Source organism: Python bivittatus, unplaced genomic scaffold (genome assembly GCF_059951505.1).
Source record: "Python bivittatus isolate LINGU-HERP-01145 unplaced genomic scaffold, Pbiv_v1 ctg000340_np1212, whole genome shotgun sequence".
In the NCBI taxonomy this organism is placed as follows: domain Eukaryota; kingdom Metazoa; phylum Chordata; class Lepidosauria; order Squamata; family Pythonidae; genus Python; species Python bivittatus.
This window is the reverse complement of record NW_028277056.1, coordinates 7,846,410-7,872,992: the sequence shown is the minus strand read 5'-3', so window position 1 is coordinate 7,872,992 and position 26,583 is coordinate 7,846,410. Positions and strand designations below refer to the sequence as shown.

Here is a 26,583-nt window from a genome sequence, read left to right as displayed (position 1 = left end):
TCTACTTGCTACTCGCTTTTCTTAGAATCTTCTTACAAACACTCCACCGGGGCTAAAGAGAGGCCTTTTCTTCAATTTCTTCTTCTCCTTCCTGGTGTCAAAAGACACTTTATGCAAGTCGGAGGCCGCTTTGTCTGAGTCAGACTCTCCTTTAAGGGAATCCAACGCCTCCTGCAAGTGACATCAGAAATGAACATATTCCTATGCTCTTGATGATAAATGAAATTGAAAAGAAGATTTTAAACACAATTACCCCAATAGCAATTCTAATTTCTAGCCAATTTCTTCTAATTTCTAGCCAATTGACTGTCTATTTGTGTTCTTTATATACAATATTAGAGAGCCAGTTTGGTGCAGTGGTTAAGGCATCAGGCTAGAAACCAGGAGACTGTGAGTTCTACTTTTACCTTAGGCATGAGGCCAGTTGGGTGACCTTGGGCCAGTCACTCTCTCTCAGCCCTAGGAAGGAGGCAATGGCATACCATTCCAGAATCCTACCAAGAAAACTTCAGGGACTTGTTCAGGCATTTTGCCAAGAGTAAAGAATAACTTGAAGGCACAGATTTCCTCTATATACGGTATTAAAGATTCCCTCAAGATGATCTCATGGTGACCTCATGGGCACCTCCATGTAGTTTTCTTGGCAACAATATGGAAATGGTTTGCTAATGACTTGTTCAGGAATGTCTTCTCCAATTCCCAGGCTAAATTCCTACATTCTGGGGTTCCCTGATGATTTCCCATCCAAGTACTAACCAGGTCCAACTCTGCTTGGCTTGTCAAGATCCCCCAAGGTCGTCTAAGTGCTGCTAACTGGATATCTGCAGTAGCATCAACTAGAAAATCTCCCCAACAGATTAATACTCCCTTTCCACAAAATATTTTGAGAGAGAGAGAGAGAGATCACTGGAACTGACCAGTGCACAACCCCTAAAGGGCTGTTATCCCATACCAGGTGTGTTGGGACTACAGGTCCCAAATGCTGGGAGGAAATTCCTGGAGATATCTTCTCAATGTCTCAGGAAGGTACCGAGGAACGTCATCATATACAATGGCTCCCAGACGCCTTTTCTACAGAGGGGGGCTGGGATTCTAGGATAGATCCATTAAAATGGAAGTAAATTTTTCACTGTACACTTCTCCATAAATTAAGAAAGCTAAAGGAACTTGGAAGGGGAGCTGGTCAGAGTAAAATGAGAGGAAAGGAGTTATAAAGTATATTGAAAGTGAAAAGAAAGGAGTTGGTAATAATCTTTTGTGATAAGCTAAACATTCATTCTTAAATTAAGCACAGAGGAGGCTTGTCCATGTTCCTCTTTAAAGACAAGCAAGTTATTGTCTCTTTTAATATTTGTTTATATGACGTTGTTCAACAAATGTTAATTATTCATCATCAAACTGCTCTGCTGAATGAGTGAGAGAATTTAATCCCCACCATGCCATGTCTAAGATACTACCTGACCAGATGAAGAACCAAAAGGAAAGGGGACATCAGTGTAAGTGGAAATATCAGTGTAAGAACTCTACCTTGATCCGTTCTAAAATACCAGCGATATTTCAACATCTTTTTTGTTTAATCTCCCAAGTAAACTTAAGACAAAATTAGGCCACTTCAATCAAAATCATTCCTGGTTTCATCATCTTGGGAAATTCAAATGAAACTACTCCTGTACTTTGAACCCAGAGGCACAGGATTTTTAAAAGGGGGGACAGAAATAGCCAATGGTCAGGGCTGCCAAGAACCTCACTTTTTCTTTAAAAAAAAAATGGTACCCACCCCAGAGACCTTACGGGTCGGAGCCATCTCGTTTTTTTCTTGTAGCTCTTTGAGTTTTCCTATTTCTGCTCGGGCCTCGTCCAGTTGAGCTTCTAGCTTCTCCCGTCGTATCTGCTCATATTCCAGCTGCACGTTCAGCTCAGAGATGGATCTGTTCAAAGCCAGGCCAAAACAAGCTTCGGAAGATGCTGCTATTGTGTCATGCTTCCTTGCTTCCTTGCTTATTTATTTGATTTGTTTCTCGTGGCAATCAAACGATTCTCAGTGGCTTGCAAAATTGTCCAGTACATGAAAATGTCAGTGGTATATTGTATAATACAATTGGAAAAAAAACCACTTAACGAAATGCATAAAAACCACTCCAAAAAGGGAAAGGGGGAAAAACTTGTGGTCGCAATCATGGGTTCAAACACACTCCTCAATAGCTGTGTCTCGAGCAATTTAGGAAATGCTAGTAATAAAATAGAGACTGATCGTATCTCAAGGGGAAGACAAAAACAGCACCTGTGAACCTCCACTCTTTTTACCTTGTGAATGTGAGGGACCACTAGCAAATTCTCCCAGGGCATCCAAGTTTGGTGGGTTAAAGCCAGATGGAGTCCTGCAAGTACTCTGGTGCTAAGCTATGTCAAGCTTTAAAGGTCAAAAGGAGGCCTTTGAATTGCACTTGGAAGATAATAGGGAGTCAGTGCAGAGCCCTAAAATCAGTTGCTCGTGCCAGCAAATATCCAGCAGCAACCAGGCTGATGTTCTCTGGACCAACTGAAGCTTCTGGATGGCCTTCAAAAAACAGCTCAGTGTAGAGCACGTTGCTGTATCCCAATAAAGACCCCAGATGACATCCACTAGTCATTCTTGGGGTGCTTTCGACATTTGGCTGGATTGACAATCCGTGGACTGAATCCCATGACAATAAGAACAGCTCTGCAATTCCCAGGCTAACCAAGTGATGTCTGTTACACCTTTGGTCAAAGCAACTCCATCCGGCACGCGGGATGTAAAAACTTACTGCTGTCTACAGTGGGGGGCTAAGATTATGCACTGATATACAGAACCAGGAATCCATCAAGATCAGATAGAGATGGGAGGATAGCTACCAGAGATTAAAAGGTTAACAGTTAACTGCAATGCAGCTAGTCACATCTGAACCAGCAACTGAACAGGGCAATAAAAGGTAGAGGTGACATCTCTGAAGGATCCTGCTGGCAAAGGCTAAAAGAACAAGCTGTACAGGTCTCTGTTGGGTAACTTCATTGTCTGGATGCACCACCAGGCTACCTAGCTGTCTTCCCAGGTTGAACTTGGCCAACTCAACCATAGGCAGGTATGTAAGTTGGGATGAGTGAATGAATGTTGCTTCACCTTTTTTTTTAAAACAAACTTGGAAATCAGTAAAGCTTTATTGCCGAGTCTCAATGTCATGTGTTGCTCGCTTAGCTACCTCTCAGAAAATGGGCAGCGCCCCTCTGTATCAGCAAGGTGCAAGCCATTAACCAGGTTGTACAAGAACGCAAGGGTCATCTCCTTGGAGCTAAATTCCCATGTAACAGGATAAACCGAGTTCAGATATTCTTAGGCACATGAAAGTGTTTCAGGGTCAAACTGGAGCTGATGATTATTCACACATTTCATACTCGTGGATTCCCCAGCTCCCTAAGCAGCTGTAGGGAGCCATGAAGATGATGTTGGAAAAACTACGTAAAGACAATGATTATGGAAACAAAACTATGCTTTAAGCCCTGGAATCAGAGAAAGAAGCTCAGATTGTCTCTAATTAACTAACCCTAATTCACTAGGGCAGTATTTCTCAACTTTGGTGACTTTAAGATGTGTGGACTTCAGCTCCCAGTGATCACCCTGTTATTGAAAACAACAAGAAGTCTTGCTACACTACATTCTGGAAGCTGAAGTCCACACATCTTAAAGTTGCCACAGTTGAGAAACACTGCACTATAGTGTAAGAGGGAAGGGAGGGAAGACACAGTCAGGCTTTCAAGACTGATGTTAGCCCTTTGAGGTAGGCCAGATGAAGAAACAGACTCCACAAGATTGTCTGGAACTCTATTGATATGGGCTACAGTAACAGAATCTTTCACGTTTAACTCCGTTTAATTGAGTGTGTGATTGTCCTCTGTTGAGGTCAACCAGGAGAGGGCAGCAGAACAACAGTTCTTAAAAAGGACATTATTCAATCTGCCCAAAATCATATGGAAAGAACAGAGTGATCACCCTGTTATTGAAAACAACAAGAAGTCTTGCTACACTTCAAAGGCTGGTGAATTTCTTATCTCCCCAGCTTTTGTAGATCACCAGGCACTTCCTCAGCTGTGGGGCCTGTTGCAACTACTAACCCTACCTCATCCATAAGGGGGATTCTGGAATTTGAGGAAGGTGAGATGATGATCAGCCATGACCTCCCCTGTCTTGGCATCGTGGATGCAACGCTAGCAAAATCCCCAACCGGTTGTGAAGACTTACCTTCTGAGCCTTTTCTCTTCCAGTTTGGTCTGCCTTTCCTGCGGAGTGATTCCTCCAAGCTGCTTGAAGTTGCTGATGGCCATGTCTAGAAGACTTTGCAACTCTTCCACTTTTCGATAGGCTCTTTCTGCAAGGGAATTTTTTTTTCTCTGAGCCTTGTTATGAACCTGCTTCAAACCAGAGCCCCCCCAAAAAGGGGGGGGGGATAATCCCAACCATTTAAGCAAAAGTCCCACAAAGGGAATAAGAATGACTGCATTCCATTCAACCTCATGATGGCTGATTTGACTGAGCATGATGTTCAAGCTCAACCATGCGTTCTTTTAGGACACCACACTGAAGTGACTTTTATCAATAGTTAGGTGATTTTAATCAATTTAACATGTTAATTCTTAGAGGGTTTTGTTTATTCTTTTGTTCTTTTGCTTGCTTTCGTAATATAACTTAGCAATTAATTTGATTATCTGTCACGTGAATATCACTGTTTTGTGTGTGTGTGTGTGTGTTTATTACTTTTTGTTGTCTTTTTTTTTTAATGCAATAAAAATGAAAAACGGATTCCTTTAAGACAGCAAAGTAATATTTGGTCGTTGGCATGTTAACTGCAACTGTGACTTAAGTGCAAAAGTAGGGTGGAGAGTTTGATTGTGGTTTCCTGGTTTAGTCTTGGCTTCTGTGCTCTGGTCTAACCTTGACCCAGTTCAAGCAAGAACAGCTCCAATGGGAGAGAAAACAAACCCCAAATTGGTTGGGTAAACCAAAATAAACTATATACAGTTGGCTAATTTAACTTGTTTCTGGCTTGTTCAGCAAGCCGCCCAGTGATTTAATGTGGTATGAATGTAAAAGTCATTCATATTCAATTTATGTATATTCAAAGACACATGCACAGATGGTAAGTCTGTCAAAACCTGTAAGCTATGATGGCTATAGGAGATCTGCTAGACACACAGGCTGTATGTCAGAAGAAGGTACATCCCGTGAAGAAGCATTGAGAAATGGCTGTTTCATTCAAGCCCTACTTACAGACTTCTTAGAAGCGTATAGTTGTCCACTATCAGAACCAAGATGCTCTACTCAATGGGCCTTTATGTGATCAAGCAGGTTCTTTCAAAAGTTTGCAGTATAAGTCTGTAAGCAACTAATAATTTGAAAAGTGGTCTTAAAACAAGGACTTGAATATTTCCCAATCTTACTTCACTACGACTGGGTAGGAAACACTGGGAGTTCCAAACATATCTGGAAGATGTCAGGTCGAGAAAAGGAAGCACATACTGCACTTTTGCACATTGTATGAAGATACAGAATTGCTGGGGAAGTCTCTTTTTTGTTTTGGAATGAAGATTTCATTCTCCATCCTGCCCAGAAATAGCCCAAGTGATAGGTCGCAGGCATAGGTGACGGGAAGAAGGATTATGAGGAGCACCAAGGACGCTCTCTCCTACTTCACCCAGCTATCTCCTCCTTACCTGCAAGTTGTCAGCTAGGCTATTCTTTGACACGGGCTTAGTGCTCTTTCAAAAAAGCACTAGAATCACTAGAATTCAGTGTCCATGTGACAAACAGCATCTCTGCTTTTGAAGATGTTAATTCTGTGACTATCTGGCAGGTCAATTGGCACCATGAATAACTACCTGGAACAAATCTTTACCAAGAAAATCCTCAACTTACCACGGGATTCAATTTTGTCTTGTTTGTCTGCATTCAGATCCCCCTTGTCATCTGTACTCCCTTCCACACCATGACTTTCAAAGAACTTTGGATCTTTTACATCAAGTTCCTCATCTGAGTCATTTCCCATCTTGTTTCTTAGATATTCCACAACAGCCAGCTGGGCAAACCTGCACATTTCACACACCAATTTGGTTACTGGAAAATGAAAAAACAAAGGCTTCCCATGCCAATTCCAATTTCTGCTCTTGAGTTCAGAGGTAGCTTACTCGTTGGAAACCCACCTATTCAAATAGTCTACTTAATTGATTCAAACATAGCAATTTGTATTAGGTTCAGCTAAGTTAACCGTATCTTATTAACCATCAGGGTAACCTTATCTAGTTTGCAAGCTAAGAAGGATCAGATCCTGGTTAATATATGGATGGGAGAACAGATATCACAGGGATGTAGTAAGACTAAGAAGTCAAAATGCACCTTGGAAGAAGGTAATGGGAAACTAAGTTCCATCCATCTGATAGTGGATGGGATGTCAAAACCTGCAAGATACCCAAGCTTGTATTGCATGATCACAGAAAATGATACATTTGTTGAAAGTGTTTCCAACAGGTTATGATATACACACTCCAAATCATGTTTTGCCCTTTGAATATGGATTACTTTGCCGTCCTAAAAACTACACCGAGCCATCAGGAGTTAAGCCAACTCAAAGGCATTCTTACCTTTACCTTGTGTGGGCCAAGCCACTGTAGTTTATGGCTTACCCTAATGTATTAATGCAGCAATTGTGGCTGAATCAACCAAGCATAGATAAACAATTATGGTTTAGGGCAGAATTAGAAGCATAACTTGGCCTACCAATCTACAGTAGAACCATAGAATCATAGGGTGGGAGTGGACCTAGGAAGGTATTCTATTGCAACTCCCTGCCTAGGTGTGAAAGACCACAAGTGTTGAGAATAAGGAAAATAACCTGGACAGAGTTATGACAGCTCTGTTGCCAAGGCAACAAGGGGCAAAACATATTTTAAGTGAACAACAACCAGATCATGTTTGGAAGCAGCTCAGACAGACACCCCCCTAATTCATTGAACTATAAGAGGGAGGAGGTCCAGCACAATCAGACTTACAAGATTCTGTTGTTATAGCCAATCTCAATAAAAATTGTTTTAGCCTTCATGTGCAGTTGACACATGTGTCTTGGTTTGGTCTACTTAGTCAGGCTGACAACAGGAGTTCGTCCAGTAAAACTGTGATATAGGTGAATATTTCAGTCTTTGGGATGACCAGCTATGGTTAGGGTGGGAGCAGGACTGAGAGTCCTCTGGGAAATAAACTGCTCATAACCCTGCACTTAGCCGTCCTTCCAACCCCCCAAAAGCAGCCCCAGATTGCTCTACTATTTGGCCTTCTAAATTTCAGTGGTACAATCTTGAAGATTGGACTGCAGGTGGGGTGGGGTCAAATGCAGTTTACACACTTCTGGCTTAGTGCAAGTGCTGTCTGTAGGACTTAATAGCTAACCCTTGTAGATATCCTTATACCCTTCAGGAAACAAGTGTACACCCTGAAACCTGTGCTAAAATTCTATACAATATGCAATTTTTCTGCAATTGCCCTAGTGTCCTTGGAGGCCAGGAGGCGTTTTCAAGGGGAAAAATACTACCACATGGATTGAATTCATTGAGGTACCTCACACTGCAGGAGCAATGTACCATGTGCATAACCCACATGGGTGAACACGTTGTGGAGTTTTTAGTGCACTAAACCTTCATTACAGATGTATTTGGTCCATGCTGGTGGGGAGAGAAGCAGCAGCCCCCACTTGTTAGAAACAGGCCATTGCCTGGCCTCATTTAACCCAGACTTAGCTTTTGTTCATGCATCTTTACTGAGCTGTTAACCCATTTAAGTGCTGTCTGTCAGTTCAACATGTAGGGAAGTAATCCATCTCTTATCTCTTATAGATGAAAGAGTAACAGTCACCTCTTTGCAACATCTTTTGGGGTTTCTCCACCATCATTGGCAATATCACAATTGGCTTCCCTGTTGATCAGCCATTCTAAGATATGTAAATGACCTTGTCCAGCCGCTGGTGAGAGACAAAGAAGACATCAAATGCATCATTTGCTTTGCTTACTAAACCTCTTGTGCTCTTGTTTAGTCAGGTGATTCATATTTAAAGTCCTCCACCACCATTAGGTTGAGGTTATAGCTAACGGTACTGGGTTAATTTAGTTGTAGTTGATTATGAGGATCAAAGATTAAGGCCACAAACCAATGTAGAAAGAAGGGTAGTTAAGAAACTGAAATTAACATTACTCCAAATGATACAAAACACCAGCCCACCTTGTCTGGGCTGCAAAGCTAAGCAGGATCAGACCTGGTTAAGATTTGAATGAGAGACAACCAGGGAATTTCAGGGCAGCAGGCTGGGCTGGAGTTAGAAAAAAATTCCTGAAAACAGCCAATAGCAAAGCATCTTCACACTATGGATGTGTCCATGAATCCCCAGTGGACCAATTCAACTTGAAGGACACTCTTTCTTTTCTTACATGACACAGTTTAATTTCTATTTCACAAGCAGATGCAACTCTGCCTTGCTGGTTTTTGATGCCATCAAGAAACCCAAAGCAATCTTTCCCCAAATCAAGGTTTCTTTCAAATGAATTGGATTGCATTCTTATCCTTCGCCTGGTTGAGGAAGACTATGGAAATTACAGTCCAGAACATTTGGAAAATCCCAAATTGAGGAACACTCCCATGAGACTACAGATGAATGTACTCTCTGAAAACATCCAGATGATTCAAATACTAATTCCTTTAAGGTGGCATAATTATTCTTTCTTCAGATGTTGCCATCTTATAGGGCAACAAGACGGGGAAGAGGAAAATCAAAGCTGGTCTATGTTTTTGGGAGGTATACTATGACTGGAGTCCCCCATAGGCCCAGTAAATAAATAAATAGGTAATTTAAAAAATAAAAATGAAACAAAACTTAAAGCAACATATCAAAGAAGCTGGAAAACACCTCCTCCTGACCTCTGTGCAGGAGGGTGGATCCCTGATCATCCCGCTCATTAATATTGATGATTTTATTTTCCAGTAGCATTCTTAAGGTGTCCAGGTCCCCTCTGAAGGCAGCATCATGGCCTGGAAAGCTTAAATCTATGCAAATAGAGAGAGAAGGAATCCATTAATTTGAGTCATCTCTGGGGAGATACATAATGGCCCACCTAAGATGTTGTAACAGTATGTGAGAAAGACCTTGAGAAATGGGGCAAAGAGATGCTACCTAGGGAACAGTCAGATAAGAGAGGGCATAGCCCGCAGCTGCATAATAGGAAAGAAAGAGGCTCAGAAGGGACCCTGCCTAGTTTCTCAGGCTATAAAGGAGACGTGGGAGATTTGTACTTTCAGACTGGCAAGATTCTGTTAATGTAGCTTTACAATAAAGTAGAATTAGCTCATCTAGTCATGTGTCCTGTCTGGTCTACCTGGGAAGGCTGACAAATGTTTAAGCACTTGGAGACCAAATGTTCTTTATTATAATCTTTCCCAGCTTGATATCTCCAGACATCTGAAGGTTTTCAGAATTCCCAATAAATATATAAAGGTGGAAGGAGAGAGAAGAAGAGGACGACCAGCAGCAGGGTGGATAGACTCGGTTACAGTGGTGACTAGTGTACCGCTGGAAGACCTGAAAGATGAGGTTAGGGACAGATCATCATGGAGAAAATCAATCTGTGTGGTTGCTAGGAGTTGACAATGACTTGATGACACATAATTATCATCATCAACTGGCAGAAATAATCTGGGAATTGAAATCTAATATATGTGGAGGGTGGATGGATGGATACACCTAGCATTTGGTGGAAAATATGATTATCTGTCCAAATCTTTTTTTTTTTCCTGAAATCAGGACAAAAAAAATAAGCTGTGGGTTGGAGAGGGTAAGGAAGTGAGATCCATTATCTAGCCCAGTGTTTCTCAACTATGGCAACTTGAAGAGGTGTGGACTTCAACTCCCAGAATTCCCCAGCCAGCAAGAATTCTGGGAGTTGAAGTCCACACCTCTTCAAGCTGCCAAGGTTGAGAAACACTGATCAAGCCAGTTGGTCAAGTTCTTGGTTAAATTATCACTCATGTTATAACTAAGCCAAAACCTCCCATTTTTCCACTATATCCAGAGACTCAACTTTATCCAAGAAGAGTAAAGAAAAAAGCTTAGAGCATATCCAGGCAAAGCAGGGAAAATTAGAATTTATATCTTTAATTGTATTGAAAGTATTGGGACTTAAGGAGCTAATGAAGAATTTAACTCTGAATAAAACTCAATGTGCATAACTTTAATTTTGGGATGACAGTTTAGATCTGTAGGAGTCTGGGCACAAAACTGTATTACATCATGAACCCAGTTCTAAGCAGAAGTGGGGCCAAGGAGTTTAGGATTGCAGCTGATGCATTTTAGCTAGCAATGCTTTTAAACTTATTTTGATTATCTGTGTACAATATTAACAATATTTTTCCCAAGGGGAAGGATTAAATTTTTAAAAAATGGCCCAAGAACTCATACTTTCACCATCCACAGTCAAGAAAGGTATCAAATTATTTCTTCTTCTGCCTTCAACTATCTGAGTAGAACAATCAGGACCAAATTCTCTAACTTTTAGCCAAAGTCCAGCCCAAATCACAGTTTTATCTGGAAGATTTTTTCCATCATACTTTCTAAAACCACCACACTTTTCAAAGGTTTCAGTATAACTTTTGCAGTTTCCTGAATCTATGATATCAATGTGATGAGGTCAATCCTATTTCAAATTTGAAGGGTTCATGGTACCAGGAAGTTTAAGAATCCTTGTCTTTTTAGTATTCTTGTGACTCACCATGTTTGTTGAAATAATACAGCTTTTTAAAGATGCATTGGTATACCCTGATTATTAATTACTTGGATATTTCTCATTTTGAGGGGCTGAAATGACAAATTACTGTCAGAAATAATTGTTGCCCAATTTAGATAATGCTTTTGAGGGGTAGTGAGGAGCAACTCGCCAGGAGTTTGCTTTCTTGTAATGGGGAGGCGGGGGAGAAGGGCATTATGACCAATCAAGGTAGCCATTTCTTTGAATAGATAGCCCTCCCCATGACAGCCATTGTGTTAGTGAACCAACTCTGCAGACCAAGAATAGATGTACATTCCTTTCACATCTTCTAAATGAGCAGTGATGTCCTCCTTGAGTGAAGAGGCATTAGAATCGATGACATCAAGGAGGCTCTGCTTAACATACTTGCTGCTAATTGAGGGCGAAGGTATACATGTCCAGTTTCCAAGGTCTCATAATACCTAATCCCTTTTTAACTTGCAGTACACCTGACTAAAGATATTTCATAAATATCATTAAATTTCATAAATATCTAGCTTTCTTAGCTGTGACTTGCTGTTAGGGCTTGATACCTGACTCTTTAGGAGGGCCTATGGAGAGAGAATGGAAGATTGATTGTTCTCATGAATAAATGGCATTGTAGGATAAGTGGTTGAGATGATTGCTCTTTTTGCTTGTTTGGGATTGTATTGCATTCTTTAACTTTTAAAAATAAAGTGTTTAGTTAAAATAAAGTTAAGGGTGTGTAAGCCCTTCAGATTAGATCAAATGGAATAGCATAGAAGTCTGGGTAAATAAATAAGTTAATTAATTCAACAAAACCTGGATCCTGTGTATTGCAAGTTTTGGTGAAAGTGAGAACGACGTTTGAGAACAACAAAGACCTAGCCTCACAATTTCTCTCCCTTCCAAGGAACTCATCCTCACTTACTTTCTTCTTTGTCCAATGGATCTGCCTCCTCCTGTAGACTGTCAATGTATACAAGGATGGTTTCCTTGTAGAACCTCTCGGCCAGATCCCTTGGAGTCTCACCATGGTCATTCCGGGCTTTCAAGGAGTGGACCAATGTGGGCATTTTGCTCACCAAATACTTAAAGCAGTGCAGGTGACCTTCCATGGCTGCCAGATGAACTGTGACACAAGAAAGATTAATCCAACATTTGAGCTAAACTAAACAAATCCTTCCAGAAATGTTGGGTTAACAACACGTCCTGCTGGGAGTGCTTCCAGTAATCCCAGCGCACAGCAGGACACCACATTGTAGAAATCCCTGTAGAGTACCAGAAGGTAGAGATGGTGTGTGTGTGTGTGTGTGTGTGTGTGTGTTCATGTATGAATGAGAATGGAAGTTTGTTTGATTGTGTCTTTGAAGACTGCATTTTTAAAAATTCTGCACTATATATTATTGACTGGGATAATGATATTTCAGTAGTAGGAAAGATCAGAACAGTTAAAATGGTAGCCTTTCCAGAGATAAGGTACAGCTGTGAAATCTGGACACTGAATAAGAGGAAGAGGGGGAAAAAAAACCCAGACACAATAGATTATGCATAATGGATTGCTTTGAATTATGGATTTGGAGACCATGAAAAAGAGTGGCATGGACTGTAAGACAAATCACTCAATGCTGGACCAAATTAAAGTCTTCTGAGGTGATAATTAGCCAGCAGAAACTTGTATTTTTTGACATGAGATGGTGGATCAGAAAAACGGCCTACAAGGCTGAGGGACAAAGAATTCTTTGTCCAATGATAAGGTAGATGGACAAGATCAAGGAGATCACAAGACTGTCCTTGAAAGAGCTATGAGGTATTACTAAAGACAGGTTGAAATGGTGAGTGGTTGTTCATGAAATTACCAGGTTTTAGACCTGGTTGGATGGCACCTAACTAAGCAAATAACAGATTTGAGTACTCAAACTGAATAGAAAGGTGAGATAGGGGGACGGATGGATGGATGGTACAATTCTTACTGGAAGTCAACCAAAAGTAGGTAGATTTGGAATCAAAACAGAAGTGATGGCAATTATCTGTATGCATTGAACATGTGTATGGAGGGGAAGGATTTATGTTAACAAAAGGAAAGAGCAATATCAAAACCAAAGGATTTTTCTTGGAAATAGTCAAAACCATGTAAATAGTTCATTCTTTCTCTCCATGCTGTAGCGTCCCTGAAACTCATCCACTCAATTCATTTCACAAAAGCTCTAGACAGGAAATCCTACTTCTGGCTGGGGAAGAGCACAAATATAGAACAGGCCACCAACTCCCTTGGCTATCTCCATTAATAAGTTCACCCACTTCCTCTGTCCCCTGGTTCACTGGAATGACAGGATATTTCCACTACCATACCTGGAAGATTTCCATCTTTATCTGCATCATCTAAAGTAGCTCCCCACCTTACAAGAAGCTGGAGGCAGCCGAGCCGGCCATAAAAAGCAGCATTGTGTATAGGTTTCCAGTCATTCCTATCAGAAGCGTTGACATCCTGGTTTTTAAGATAGAAAGAAGTCATTGTTTCAGAGTAAGCCATGTGCGGTAGGTGAAAGATTAAACACAGGTGCATAAAAAGAGTTATATCCCTTAGACCAGTGTTTCTCAATCTTGGCAATTTAAGATGTGTGGACTTCAACTCTCAGAATTCCCCAGCCAGCTATGCTGGCTGGGGAATTCTGGGAGTTGAAGTCCACACATCTTAAAGTTGGTAAGGTTGAGAAACACTGCCTTGGACTATATGGTTTAGCACCCTGTTTCTTCCTCCTTTGTTTGATGAACTTAGAGTATTATCTTACTCCTTTCTGGCCTAGCTTCTTAGTGACCATTGGTGACTTTTCTGTGGAATCTGCAGTTAACACTGATTCTAATTTGAATTCCACAGGACATAATGGCTTCAAATTCTGAGAGGAAATGGTGGCTGTACTGGATCCAGGTGACCACATAACCACAGGAAAGCCACAAGTGAAATGCTTCTGCCATGAAAATCAAATTCTTCCTCGACAGCTGTTAGCCAGCAAAAACCATGGTGCATTGGTTCTGGTGCTTAGCACATATTCCATTTAGCTCCCAAATGAGTGACTTCACCACTCAGGTGAACAAAACACAGATTACTCTTATGAGCCTAACATGGGAAGGTGGGGAAGGAGAGGGTGAAATTTGTCTCTAGCTTAACCTCCTTATATAAAGAGTAGGGGTGTCCACAAGGAGACAGTCAAAAATCACAGCCACAACACACATAAAAAGGGCAGGGCTTCCATTGCATGCTTGTGACTGCCATCTTGACTTTTTTTGCAGACACCTTTGTTGAAGAACAAGACAAAAATGTTATAAAAGACGAAGAGGGAAGTGAATTGTGCCAATTCCCAATAGGAATAAAGCTGAGAAGAGTTACGTTTCTTACCACCCCACTCCGGAGTATGGTTTGTAAAGTGAATGAGTGTCCGTGAGTTGCTGCAAGGTGTGCCGGGGTACACCCTAGGTCATCTGGAGTTCCTAGATTTACACAGTTGAGATGGAGGGCCTGTGAAAATATATAAACATATCTCTTAAACATAAGGACTCGTGGCCCCATCTAGCAGTCCTTGGCTGATCTCAGAAAGCTAGACAGGGTAAGACCTGGTTAGTACTTGGAGAGACACCGGGAAACCCTGAAGTTGTAAGCTAGACTGGGAAATTGGAAAAGGATCACAGAAGGAGGCAGTGGCAAGCTACTCCTGTAACGTAGCCAAAAGAAGAATAGGGTTGGTCTCTGAAATGACCAGGTGTCAAGATCTACTTCAAGGAGATTTCACCTTTACCATTTGATGGCATGGAAGGTCTCATGAGCATATGGAACTTCTCCATTACTTCCATCTTACGGGCGAAGCTGAAAGACTATACAAATAAGAACTTATTACATACATTTCAGTGCGTATGGAGCTCTGGATTAAGGTCTTTGTAAGTATGAGAGCTCTGGATTAAGGTCTTTGTAAGCCCTGCTGAATAGCATTAAAGTTATTTAAGTATTATTTATTTAATTATTAAATTTAATAAAATTTAAATTTAATAAATAAATAAAATAATAAAATAATCCTGAACTTCAGCCATCAATACAATCTGGAGTAGCTCGTTCCATAAATTAATCACATTGCATTAAAAAAAAAAAAGGAATTCTTTCAGTCCCCCCAATACATTTCACTGAATACAACCGCTATATTTTGGCAGAGAAAACATTTATCTCCCTTTTTCCAGCACCAAAATCCAGATTTTTGGAATTCTGAAACATAAAAAAGGGTGGGGATGAAATGTATTGATCTGAATATTTAAAAATAAAATCCACCTATAATGAAAGACTATTGTGTTGCCCTGCAGGAATGCTATTAAAAGATAAACTGGCATTGTGCTTATTAGAAAGACAGCCAAAAATCTAAGAAAACTGAGAGGCAATTGACAGGCAGAGTAAAACGGGAGGAGAGGGAGGGGGGTGGACAACAGAAAAGGAGATAGCAAATATATCTAAAACAAAGGAAGGAGAAGGACTGTCACTCAGGTAACACGCTAAGCAGTCGTTCTGTAATTAAGCACAGAGCGTTTTGCTGAATTCCCTCAAAACAAAGAAATAAGAAGTCAAGTCAAGCAGCACTCAAGGTAATTACACAGGACAATCTATTTAGGGGGTTTTTTGGTACTTGATTTGCCCCTGTTCTCTTCCAGGATGATTTTTCAGTTTCTACATCTAGCCTACTACCCTGGCATTTCCTAGTGGTCTCCCATCCAAGTACTAATTATATTTGACTACACTTAGCTTTTCAAGATCAGCCACCATCACTTAGGTGCTACCACCCACTATAGGCTCTTTAAAAAGAAACAACCTATCCTGTGTCATCTCTTTATACAATGTTATTTTTAAATAAGGCTTTAATTGCTTGCGAGGAACTGAGGAAACAGGATAAAATCTACAATAATGGCCTCCACACAAACTAGTCTAGGATATTATGTGATCAGGAAAAAGCAGATAAAAGCGATAGCAATGTCAGTTTAAGTTTATCCATTTTCAGATGGTGAGCAACACCCCTTCCCACCCACCCCCATCTTACAATTGGGGTAATCTTGCAAAATAAATAAATGAATTCATTTTGGGAATGAGAGTAGGATTTTTGTTTTATTTTTACAAGTGGTAGTGAAGATTGCAAATAATAACTGCAAACAAAGCTACTGAATTTCATTTAACTTATTAATCACAAAAACAAGTGTGTAAAAACTAACTAAATAAAAGAGTGAAATCTTGAAAAAAAACCAACCCTAACAATAGAGAAATTGTTGAAACTTGAGTCTCCAACAATATAAAGCTATCTCAAAGGCTAAGAACTGACAAATTTCACTGAAACAAAATTTAAAACTTGGTGAGATTTGTCTTTCCAAGAATACAATATCACCTGGCAAGATATATCCAAATTCTTCATATACAGACAAGCTGCAAATTTGGGGGATATAATTTAACATCATATTTATATCTTTGACCCTTCACTTCCTTCCAAGAACCTGGTCTCCTACAATATGAATCTCTAATCCAGTGTTTCTCAACCTTGGTGGCTTTAAGATGTGTGGACTTCAACTCCCAGAATCCCCCAGCCAGCATGCTGGCTGGGGAATTCTGGGAGTTGAAGTCCACACATCTTAAAGCCACCAAGGTTGAGAAACACTGCTCTAACCAATAAATAATTGCTAGCTGACAGCAGGATTGTAAAAGAAATGTAGAGTATCTGTCCCAGAAATATGGAACAAAGATGCCCCTTCTGTCCAAATAAATCCTGATTTTGAATTAAACCAGTTTAATCCTCAAACTGGATTAAGTGGGGACACTCACCTGCATGCAGGCATCTTGGCCTCTAATCGCAGCCAAATGAGGTCCTGTCCATCCTCGCACTGTCACTGCGGTCTGATCAGCTCCATGCCAAAGAAGCCAGTGAAGGCACTAGCAAACGAGAACACACACTTTGAGTCTCTGATACTCTCTCTATTTGTCAATTCATTTCTACATTGCTTAGCAACATCAGCTGTTTTATACACTACATGATTAACCAGGTCAGTTAAAGACCTACTGGCTGCATTGCACAATAGGCTAAGCTTGCTTAACTTCCTTCTCGGGGTGAGCCAGTTGTGAGAACATCACCCATTTGGTTTGCTTAGGTTTCAGCATACCAAATCAATACATTCAGTAACCAGGTTAGGAAGAAACAGAAGCTTTGAAGGGCACCCCGTCCTTCTACCCCAGATTTTCCATTGTTGATAGTCTAAAAAGGGGCTATAATTGTGTTCAGTTGAAAGCAGTAAGTGTCCTCCATAAAAGGCATTGTCCTTTTCTCATGAATAAGGAAAAAGTCTGTTAAATTTAAACTAAGGCAAGTCTTGGTGATTTCATCAACATGTTTATGTAGTTTTCTTGGTAATGGAGCAGAAGTGAAATGCTATTGTCTTCTCCTGGGACTTTTCCCCTCCTTCTAGTTTACAATCCTGAAATGCATTTGATGATCTCCCATTCAAATACCAACTAGATCTGATTCTGCTCAAGTTTTAAGACCAGCCAAGGTCAGTGACTGGGCTTTAGTGGGACTAATATAGACTATTCATTTCTTTATGTAAGCATTCATTCATTCATTCATTCATTCATTCATTCATTCATTCATTCATTCATTCATTCATTCATTCATTCATGCTCTTCAATTAGAAAGAATACAGTGCCACCTTGGATCATCTCTTACCTCCAGGCTTCCAGAATGGGCTGCCCAGTGCAAAGGTGTAAACTTATAGACTGGATCCACCTCATTAATGCTGATGCCAAAGGCCACCATATCACTCAGTTGTTTTATGTTCCCAGTTTTGACAGCCTCGTGAATGCTTCTGCACTTTGTTTTCTTTGGCCTTTCTGCAGAAGAGCAACGGGGCACCAACTCATTAATGGTACAGACTGCAGGTCAATGTGATGCTTGAGCTGACCTTGAGGAAAGCGTTCCTGAGGTGACCTTCACATGCACAGAGTAGCAGAGCTGACATTTTTGGACTGCAAAAATCAGTTGACCACTGATGGCAGCAAGAATATACAGAAGTCGCTAACTCTTTGTCATCTAGTGTAGAGAGTAAAGAAGATGATCTTGGTGGAGATATGCTGGAGCTGTTGCCTAGCCAAAAGAGGCTGAAGCATTTTTTGAGTCCAGAACAAGATAACATCCAAAAATGGCTTATGCAGATGCTCCCCTAATTCCTGAACTAGAAGGAGGAGGAGGAGGTTCAGCACAGTAAGATTCAGACCTGTAAGATTCTGTTATTAGAGAGCCAATCTCAATTAAAGGAGTTTTAGCCTTTCTCTGGAGCTGATTTCATGATCTGGTCTCCCTAGAGGGCTTGATATCTAAATGGTAATCTGTATCTTGCAATCCACAAATGGTAGCCCTACCTACTGGTGAACACTACTAGGCCATAGGTAGAGGATGTGTGTGTATGTGTGTGTGTACATCGAAAAGCTTCCTGAGAGTAAGATAGTTCCCCATCTCTGGAAGTTTTTAAGAAGAATATTGAGGATAGTTGAACTTGTTTTCCTGCACTTTGGTCTAGATGTTCTAGGCAGTCCCTTCCAATTCCATCCTTCTATGATTCTATTATATCTGACTCTATCTCGGTCCGTGCATTAATCATGCTTCCAATTTAAACACTAACTGAGGCTGAAGCTCCCTGCCATCTCATTTCTCTAGAATGCCAGGTTCCTGACAATAATGAACTCTTGAGCCTTTGTGGTAAGTCAGAGAGCCATGTAAAAAAAATCCAAACACACCAGACAATAACAATTTTCAAATTGTCTTCCTAAATGTTGGTTTTGGGTGCTATTTTTATTGCTGTATGCAAATGAGGTATGTGTATGTTTGTTTGTTTATTTAATTTATTTATTTATTTATCAAACTTGTATGCCAATGACTCTGGGTGGCTCACAACAAGCAAAACAAGGAAATTACAATAGAACCCATTAAAAAAAAAGATTTTAAAAAATGGCAAGAACAACAAACTGGATGGTTTAGCAGTATTAAAACAAGCTCTTACTACAGTGTTGGATAAAGCCACCTCTCTCCTTTCCCAAATTTACACTTGCCACCCTCAGTGGGATTGCAATTCTCAGAATGTCTAGTTCAGCATGACTGCTGGCATCTGTAGCCCTAACATTTCCAGAGGTAGCCAAGCAGAAAAGGTTGTCACAGACATGAGCTTCATTTGAGAATAAGGTAGCCCATAGAACTTAAGGTCCACCAAGATAAACACACTCAGGATCCAGTGATATGCACCCCGACCTGGAGTAAGCCCCACTGATCTTGGTGGCACTGGCTTATGAGTAGACCTGCATTGGCTGGGTCTATCACTCTTCTGGATAAAGTCTGACATCAGTTACTCAAAATCTTGGGGACATTTGTCCTGCTAAGACTTAAAACTTAAATAAGGTTATCTGAGGAGACATCTCGCCCTGGTTACTTCAGCCCGCCCCACTCAGTCCAGCAGAAGGGGCATGTTGTAGATCCCGCCAGTCAAGGAATTTCGACTGGTGGGGTCTAGGCAGAGGGCCTTTTCTGCTGTAGCCCCCGCCCTATGGAACAATCTGCCTCCCATGGTCTGGTGTGCCCCCACCCTCATGGCCTTCAGGAAAGGGCTGAAATCCTGGCTGTGCCAGAAGGTCTGGGGCTGGATGGGGGCTCGCACCAGTGGAGATGGCTTGTGGGGTGATTGACCTTGCCCCCCACCATCATCTTGAAAGTTTTTAGTATTTATGTACAGGGTTTGTTTTTTATACCTGATTTTTAATGGATTAATTTATTTTAATTATTTATGGGGTATTTTTAATTGTTGATGGGGTTTTTGATTTTAACTGTGAGTCGCCCAGAGTCACCTGTTGGGGGGAGTTGGGCGGCATACAAATTTAATAATAAAACAAATAAATAAAAATGAAATAAAATAAATGCCACATCGTTGCCTTATGGCTAGCACCTGACCACTATTTTTCATTCATTGATGGGATAGGATTGGATTGGACTGGATTGGAATTAGATTTTTTTCTCCATTCAATCAAACAACTCTCAGAAGCTTCCAATCACAAAAACAAAACATCCATTGTTAAGTTACAATTGCATAACAATAAAATATAAGCAGTCCCCTCAAATTATATCACACAGAAAAGTATAAAAAAACACTGAAAGCAATAAAAGTAGAAGACGACATTTGTAAACCAAACTTTTATACAACTGTGGTTTTAATAATTTCCTGAACCCTGGCAAGGTAGGATTTTCCCCTCTCATGGTGGTTCTGTTGTCAACACTGCCCCTTCCCTGTGCGTATGAGTGGAAGCTCTTCCTTTCTCTGGAATTGTTAATTTTTTTTATTATTTATATATAGCCTTTATAGGCCACCCAACCTGTTATGATTCTGAGTGGCTTACAAAATGCACAGTAAAAATACAAATAAAAAACCCCAATCAAAAAATCATCAAAAGTTTGAAGAAGAAAAAAGAAGAAAAAGAAAAAAAAAATCAAAACATCACACAATTTCTTCTGTACAGTTGATTACTTGCAGGCCAAATATATAGTTTATCCAAGATCACTCCTCAGAATCTGGCACTGGACTACATATAACCCCAGTATATATATAACCTCCAGTGTTCAACAATATTCTTGTGTTTGCTAGTTCTCAAATAGATGTCCATAGATCTGGAGTGTATCACTTGAGACAGCAGACACTGGTTTCATGCACCAGCGTTTCTCCAGGAATGACACAAAGTCCTGCCCTCTGGTTAGAATTACAGAATGAGACTTGGATGATGCTTCAAAGGTTATTTAGTCCAACCTCCTGATTGGTCAGGATCTGTTCTTTGTATAGCGCATACACAGATACAACAGTAGGAATATGTAATGGTATGTGAGAAAGACCTCGAGAAATGGGGCAAAGAGATGCTGCCTACGGAATGGTCAGATAAGAGAGGGCATAGCCCGCAGCTACATAATGGGTGAAGAAAGAGACTCAGAAGGGACCCTCCCTAACTTCTCAGGCTGTAAAGAAGACAGTGGGAGATTTGTACTTTCAGACTTGCAAGGTTCTGTTAGTGTAGCCTTATAATAAGGTAGAATTAGCTCATCTGGTCGTGTTTCCTGTCTGGTCTATCTGGGAAGGCTGACAGAATATGAGTAGGAACCAGAGTAGTCTAATAGTAGCAGTGCAAGTGACTCTGATGGGGTGTGCTAACAAAATTGGAGCCAAAGCAGAGCTATGGTTAAATTAAAAGTTGATAACTGTTTGACTGAGGAAATCTGGAATTTATAGTGCCAAACCCTTAATATAAGGGGATTTTGTCAAAGCAAAGATGAGCTCATAAATAGCCTTCAGTCGTTGCTAGAGTAGAAAAAGCAGGGTAGGCAGAAAATAAAGAAATAAAAATAAAAGAGAGGTTGGCAGTCAATCTTTACTTTTTTGCCTTCACTTTCCCCTTTCCGTTATCCAGTTCCCACAGATTCACAAGGTTGGGGATCATTCCTGAGCTTGCTCTAAAAAATGTTTTAAATCAAAATAGGCCAGAAAAAAAAATTAAATGCACATTCTGGCCAGTCAAGCATACATTAAAAAAAAAAAAGTTATTTTGGACAGGATTCTGCTGCTCAATCCTGTGTTGTTTAGAAAACAGGTTATTTGAATGTTGCAAGTTAGTTCTACCTAAGACATGGAATTGTTACTAATACCATCAAAAAGTAAAAGAGTATTAGGAATTTATTTTTTATTACTGGTCATTTCTATGCCACTCTACTCTAAAATGGCTCCAAGCCGTTAAATGAGAAAGAAAGAATTTGGAGGCAGAAAGTGTGGGGTGAGGGGGGAACAAGGGAAATTACTGATCTTTAACATCATTTGTCTAAAATGTGAAACGTTATCTTTTTTTCTTTAAAAAAAAAAGGGGGCACTACAAGAAACAGGATGTCCTTTCAGGATATAGTTGCATAAACTTAAGGCAAACTGCAAACCAGCCATACATCCATACATTCATGTGCTTGGACATTTGTAAATGTACTCAAAGGGTCTGCTGTTCTTTTTGTTTTATTTTAAGTAATGAATATCTGCATTATCTCTGACCATCTCTTTTGAGATGGTTGGCAAAGTGCACCATCAATAAGAGAAGGCTGTTATTTGAGGCTGTCTTGTGTGACTGTGAGTGTGTTTTAAAAATTCCTTTAAAGTCAACAGAGCGCTTCATTTTTCAAAAGTGTATTTTTTATTACTGTATGCATCTTTTTAAAAAAGAAAAAGAAGGTAGACCGATGAAAGAAAAGAAGAGGAAGAAATAAAGAAAAAGAAAACACAAAGTTTTATAAACAGGAAGTTTGCAAGCATCATAGAATTAGGTTAAACATTTCAATGTTTCATTGATAGGTTTTAAGTAACTGAATATATTATATCATTTTGAAAGCTACAGGTCATTGTTAACACTCACGCACTATATACATTTCAACAGTAGGAATCAACCCAGTATAAACCACAAAATAAAATTAAATGTTACAGTCAATTCTAGCCAAGCTACTGAAGATCAATTTGGATTTAACAGACCCTTTAGAGCTGGAGTGTTAAAACCCCAAATTTCAGATGTGGCACGAGCCCATAGAGAGAATTATAACCCAAAGAACAGTTCAGATCAGCATTTTCAACCCATGCACAGATATTAGGAAGTTTAAGAGATCAAGTGAGAATTAAGGAGTCATCTCTAACTGCTTTTCTTCCCCCAACCCCTTTCTCCCCCCCTCCCCCCCCAAAAAACAGGGGAGGAGAAGGTGGCAAAGCAAATCTCACCATGTTGCGGGGGAAGAGCAGCCGGCATGGTCCAGGGTCCGCCAATTCTCACAGCCCTCCTTTCTTCCTCTCTGCTTGCTTCTTCTCACTGCTTCTGTGGCTGCTAGGAGGAAGTTGCCATGGAAACCATGTACACTTCCTGCAATGCTCTGTTGGCCACGCTTCTTCCACGCAGGAGGATTGGAGGCTTCCAGGCATATTCAACAGGGTTGGGAATGCAGCAACTCTATAGGCCTAGTGGGGAAGGGGTTCAGGAAAACCCAAGTTGGTGTCCATAGTTGGTCACTGAAGCTCCCTAGATGATTCTGGATGAGTCACTGCAGCTAAATTTGCAAGACACGTTGAACTTCAAGCTAGCCAACAGTGATTTAGCTTAGTGTGTTGTGAGAACTGGACAACTGTAATGTGGGCTAGGTTTACGGGCAATTTGGACTTAATCTTGAGTAAAGCTACCAAACGTTAGCCTTCTCTTCTTTTTCCTTTATACAGTATCAACCGCATTTGTGGAAATTTGATTTAAAAACTTGACTTTAGATGGACAAGAAGCATGGGTTAATGATTTAGTTAGCATCAGCAAGATAAAAATGAATCCTGTTCTGAAAGCGGATTTTCAGAATAGATATATTTTTATATTACTGCATATAAGAATGGCAGAGTGGCAAGACCTTTCTCTAAATATGGCTATGCCACACACGTCTACAGATATTACAACAACAGAGGAGACTATAATTATCCATATGCAACAACGGGATTTGTGATTGAATCAGATCACGAGTAAATTTTGCAAAATTAAAGCACGGTAGTTGGTCGTACAGGAAAAGACTAAATACAAATCTCTTCAGAAATGCTGGGTTCCAACCTCAGTTATGGATGGTGCCTTGATGCCATCTGTATACAATATTTATTGATTTATGAATGAAAATTATTGATGAACTGTATATATTTATTTACAAAATTTATGAGACTGCCCAGTTCTACAACAACTCTTAGCGAGATACATAATGAAATTGCTCAGACTCATACCAGGTTTGATATCACTGTGTGCATCCATCATTTGTCTCTTAATGTCTAGTTTTGTTGCATGAACCTTGAGGAAGTGGATAAAGTTCTGTTCACGCTACTAATTGCCTGACAGATCCCTCTCCAACTTGTCTTATAAGGACATTTAAAGATTCTGTCCTAACAATGTGCACTCAAGTAAAAAATAATTCTCCTTTGCATGTGGAATTCCTTTCTACTTAAAGAAGATGGTGATAAGGCCTTTGATTCAGAAGCTGTCATTGGATCCCACTGATTTTAATACTATCAACTGGTGTTCAATATTCCATATTTAGCCAAGCTCGTGAAAAAGATAATGATCCTGTAGCTCCAAGAACTCTTAAGTGAAACTGATTATCTTGAGCCCTCCAAATAGCAGAGATAGCCTTGGACACTTTGATGTACCAGGAGAAAGGGGAAGCATGAAGCTGTTACTTCTGAATTTCTCTGGATTACAGTACTGTGTTTAGTACAGTTGACCACGGGATCTTGTTGGGAGAAGTGGGGGTTAGAAGCACCATATTATGAAAAAATTGTTCCAACTCAATGGGTGCAACCAAAAACTGATACTGAGAGATTTCTGATTGACTTCTTGGAAGCAACCTGGGGAACTGACAATTTCCATTCTATCTCCCATTTAAGCCACTGGAAAGCATCAGAGTTGTCATCAACATACTGAAGATACCCATCTGTGTTTCTCTTTTCCTGTAGATTCTGGGTTACAATCACCACTGCCTCCATGTAATCCAGACAGTAAAGGACTGGACATGGGAAAATAAACTTGAAGCTCTATTCAGGCAAGACAGCTATATTATTCTGGGGGCTACACTTTAGGATATGGAAGATCTGGCCTGGATGAAGCTGCATCGCCCTTGAGGTTAAATATGCAATTCTGGAAGTACTCACAGGTTTGTAATCTCAAAATTGGATTATAGCAATGCACTCTTTACGGGGGCAGCCCCTTGATGATGGTCTGGTCTGGTCTGGTCTGGTCTGGTCTGGTCCAACAACAGGATTAGTGAGTGGGGCCTCCTTGACATCTCCCATTTTACCTGTAATGAAACTTCACTGGTTGGAAGTTGCCTGCTGAACTCAATTCAAAGTGCTCACAATGGAATATAATCTTATGTATTTTATTTACCAAGTTTATAAACCCTACTTCCATACAGCCCATTCTGCACTCTTAGGTCATAAAGGGAGCATGTTTTACAAGTCCTGCCAAGGATGTTCACCATCAATAACCTTCTACCTTTCTTTGTGGCAGAATCCGTATTACAGAATTGCCACTGGAATTGAAGCAAGCCTCCTCATTAGTTCAGAAGGGAGTTACAAATATTTTTAAGTCTTTTAATGCCACTATTTTAGTTTATTTCTTATGAATGCTTGTGATGTTTCATTGCGCCTTGTAAGCTACCCATACCCATTAAAGGAATGAGTGGCATATGCATTTTCCAAATACAGTTGTATTTCCTCTCCCCAGTATTATACAATTCAAATCTCCCCTCCCTGGACAGCTGTTTTCTTAAAGGAGAGATTTTTAGAGATTTTCCCTCAAGTAGTCTTGCACCTTGGAAATATTAATGCTTTAGAAAACTTCGGCTTGAATAACATTCAACAAGCTTTGAGTGAACTCCATCCAACTCAATTCACTTCAAGGCCCAAATTATTATTTATATGCTATGTATAGGTAGTCCCTGACTTACGACCATTCGTTCAGCAACCGAAGTTAAAACGGTGCTGAAAAAGTGGACTTATGACTGGTCCCCAAAGTTACAGCCATTGCAGCACCCCCGTGGTGACATGATCAAAATTCAGCCCGCCCACACTTATGACCAGAGAGGCGCTTCAACTCCCCCCATCTATCTCACCATCTCTGCTCTTTTGCCCACCCTCCTGCCTACCCCATGCGGCTCTGGGGTTGCCTGCTATGCTGCAGCTCAGGGGCTTCTTGGCACCCTGCCGCTCTGGGTCTGCAAAAAGCCTGAGCTGCAGCCACCCCTGGAAACCACGGACACTCCTGGAAGCCCCAGCTAGCACCAGCAAGCACTTGAATGCCCAGCTGCCTTCTCTCCCAATTCCCCACACTGACCTTTCGCCTTTTGCGCCCAGCTGCCGTGGCTGACGGAGAAGTGCCTTGCTGCCTTTGCTGCCTCCTTTTCGGACCCAGCTTCTCCAGTGAATGTTTCCTACACATGGTTCCCTGAGCCTTCAGAAAGCTGCGCAGCCTTCAGAAAGCCTTTGGAAAGACAGCGCAGCTTTCCGAAGGCTCTGGGAGCCATGTGTAGAAAACATTCACTGGAGAAGGTGGGTCCGAAAAGAAGACAGCAAAGGCAGCAAGGTGCTTCTCCTTCAGCCACAGCAGCTGGGCGCAAAAGGTGAACGGTCAGTGTGGGGAACTAGGAGAGAAGGCAGCTGGGCATGCAAATACTTGCTGGGGCTTCCCGGGCACTGCAGCTTGCTGGGGCTTGCAGGAGTGGCTGTGGCTCAAGGGCTTCTTGCAGCTCCAGAGCTGTGGGGCACCAAGAAGCCCTGAGCCACAGCGTAGCAAGCAGCCCCAGATCTGCAGAGTTCTGGAGCCGTTTGCCACCCTGCAAGGCAGGGCAAGGTGCCAAATAGCCAAAAGGGGGGGTGTTGGAGGCAGTTCCTTGCCTTACTGAGGCTCAGGGCTGAGAAGGACCAAGCCTGGAATGGTTTGGATTGGGGTGGTTCCTCAGCTAACAGCCAGTGGAATTCGCTTAATGACGGCAAGGGGGATTGCTGTCGCTAACCAATGCAGTCACGTAACATCTTGCTTTACGACCTCATCGCTTAGCAATTAAAATTCTGGTCCTGATTGTGATCGTAAGTCGAGGACTACCTGTAACAAGTTGGATTTTCCCACACCAACCCATGAAATAA

At 40.9% G+C, this 26,583-nt stretch overlaps 1 protein-coding gene across 1 annotated transcript; it reads right to left on the bottom strand.

Moving 5' to 3' along the window:
* Positions 1–10: 10 nt before the first annotated feature.
* ANKRD42 (ankyrin repeat domain 42) lies at positions 11–22,675 on the bottom strand. Its single transcript, XM_015889635.3, has 12 exons — positions 22,648–22,675; positions 17,547–17,710; positions 16,652–16,759; positions 14,207–14,326; positions 13,162–13,297; positions 11,741–11,941; positions 8,969–9,094; positions 7,913–8,018; positions 5,927–6,096; positions 4,256–4,382; positions 1,778–1,928; positions 11–171 (listed from the first exon to the last, which is right to left on the bottom strand). The coding sequence occupies exons 1-12, from the start codon at positions 22,673–22,675 to the stop codon at positions 22–24; spliced, it is 1,587 nt and encodes a 528-aa protein (XP_015745121.3). The 3' UTR covers positions 11–21.
* Positions 22,676–26,583: the final 3,908 nt, after the last annotated feature.

Coding starts and splice junctions, on each gene's coding strand:
- ANKRD42 (XM_015889635.3), bottom strand. CDS start 22,675: ATGCCGGCTGCTCTTCCCCCGCAACATG. Junction 17,711..22,647: donor TGCTCTTCCCCCGCAACATG/GTGAGATTTGCT, acceptor GCTCTTCTGCAG/AAAGGCCAAAGAAAACAAAG. Junction 1,929..4,255: donor GAAGAGAAAAGGCTCAGAAG/GTAAGTCTTCAC, acceptor GGCTTTGAACAG/ATCCATCTCTGAGCTGAACG.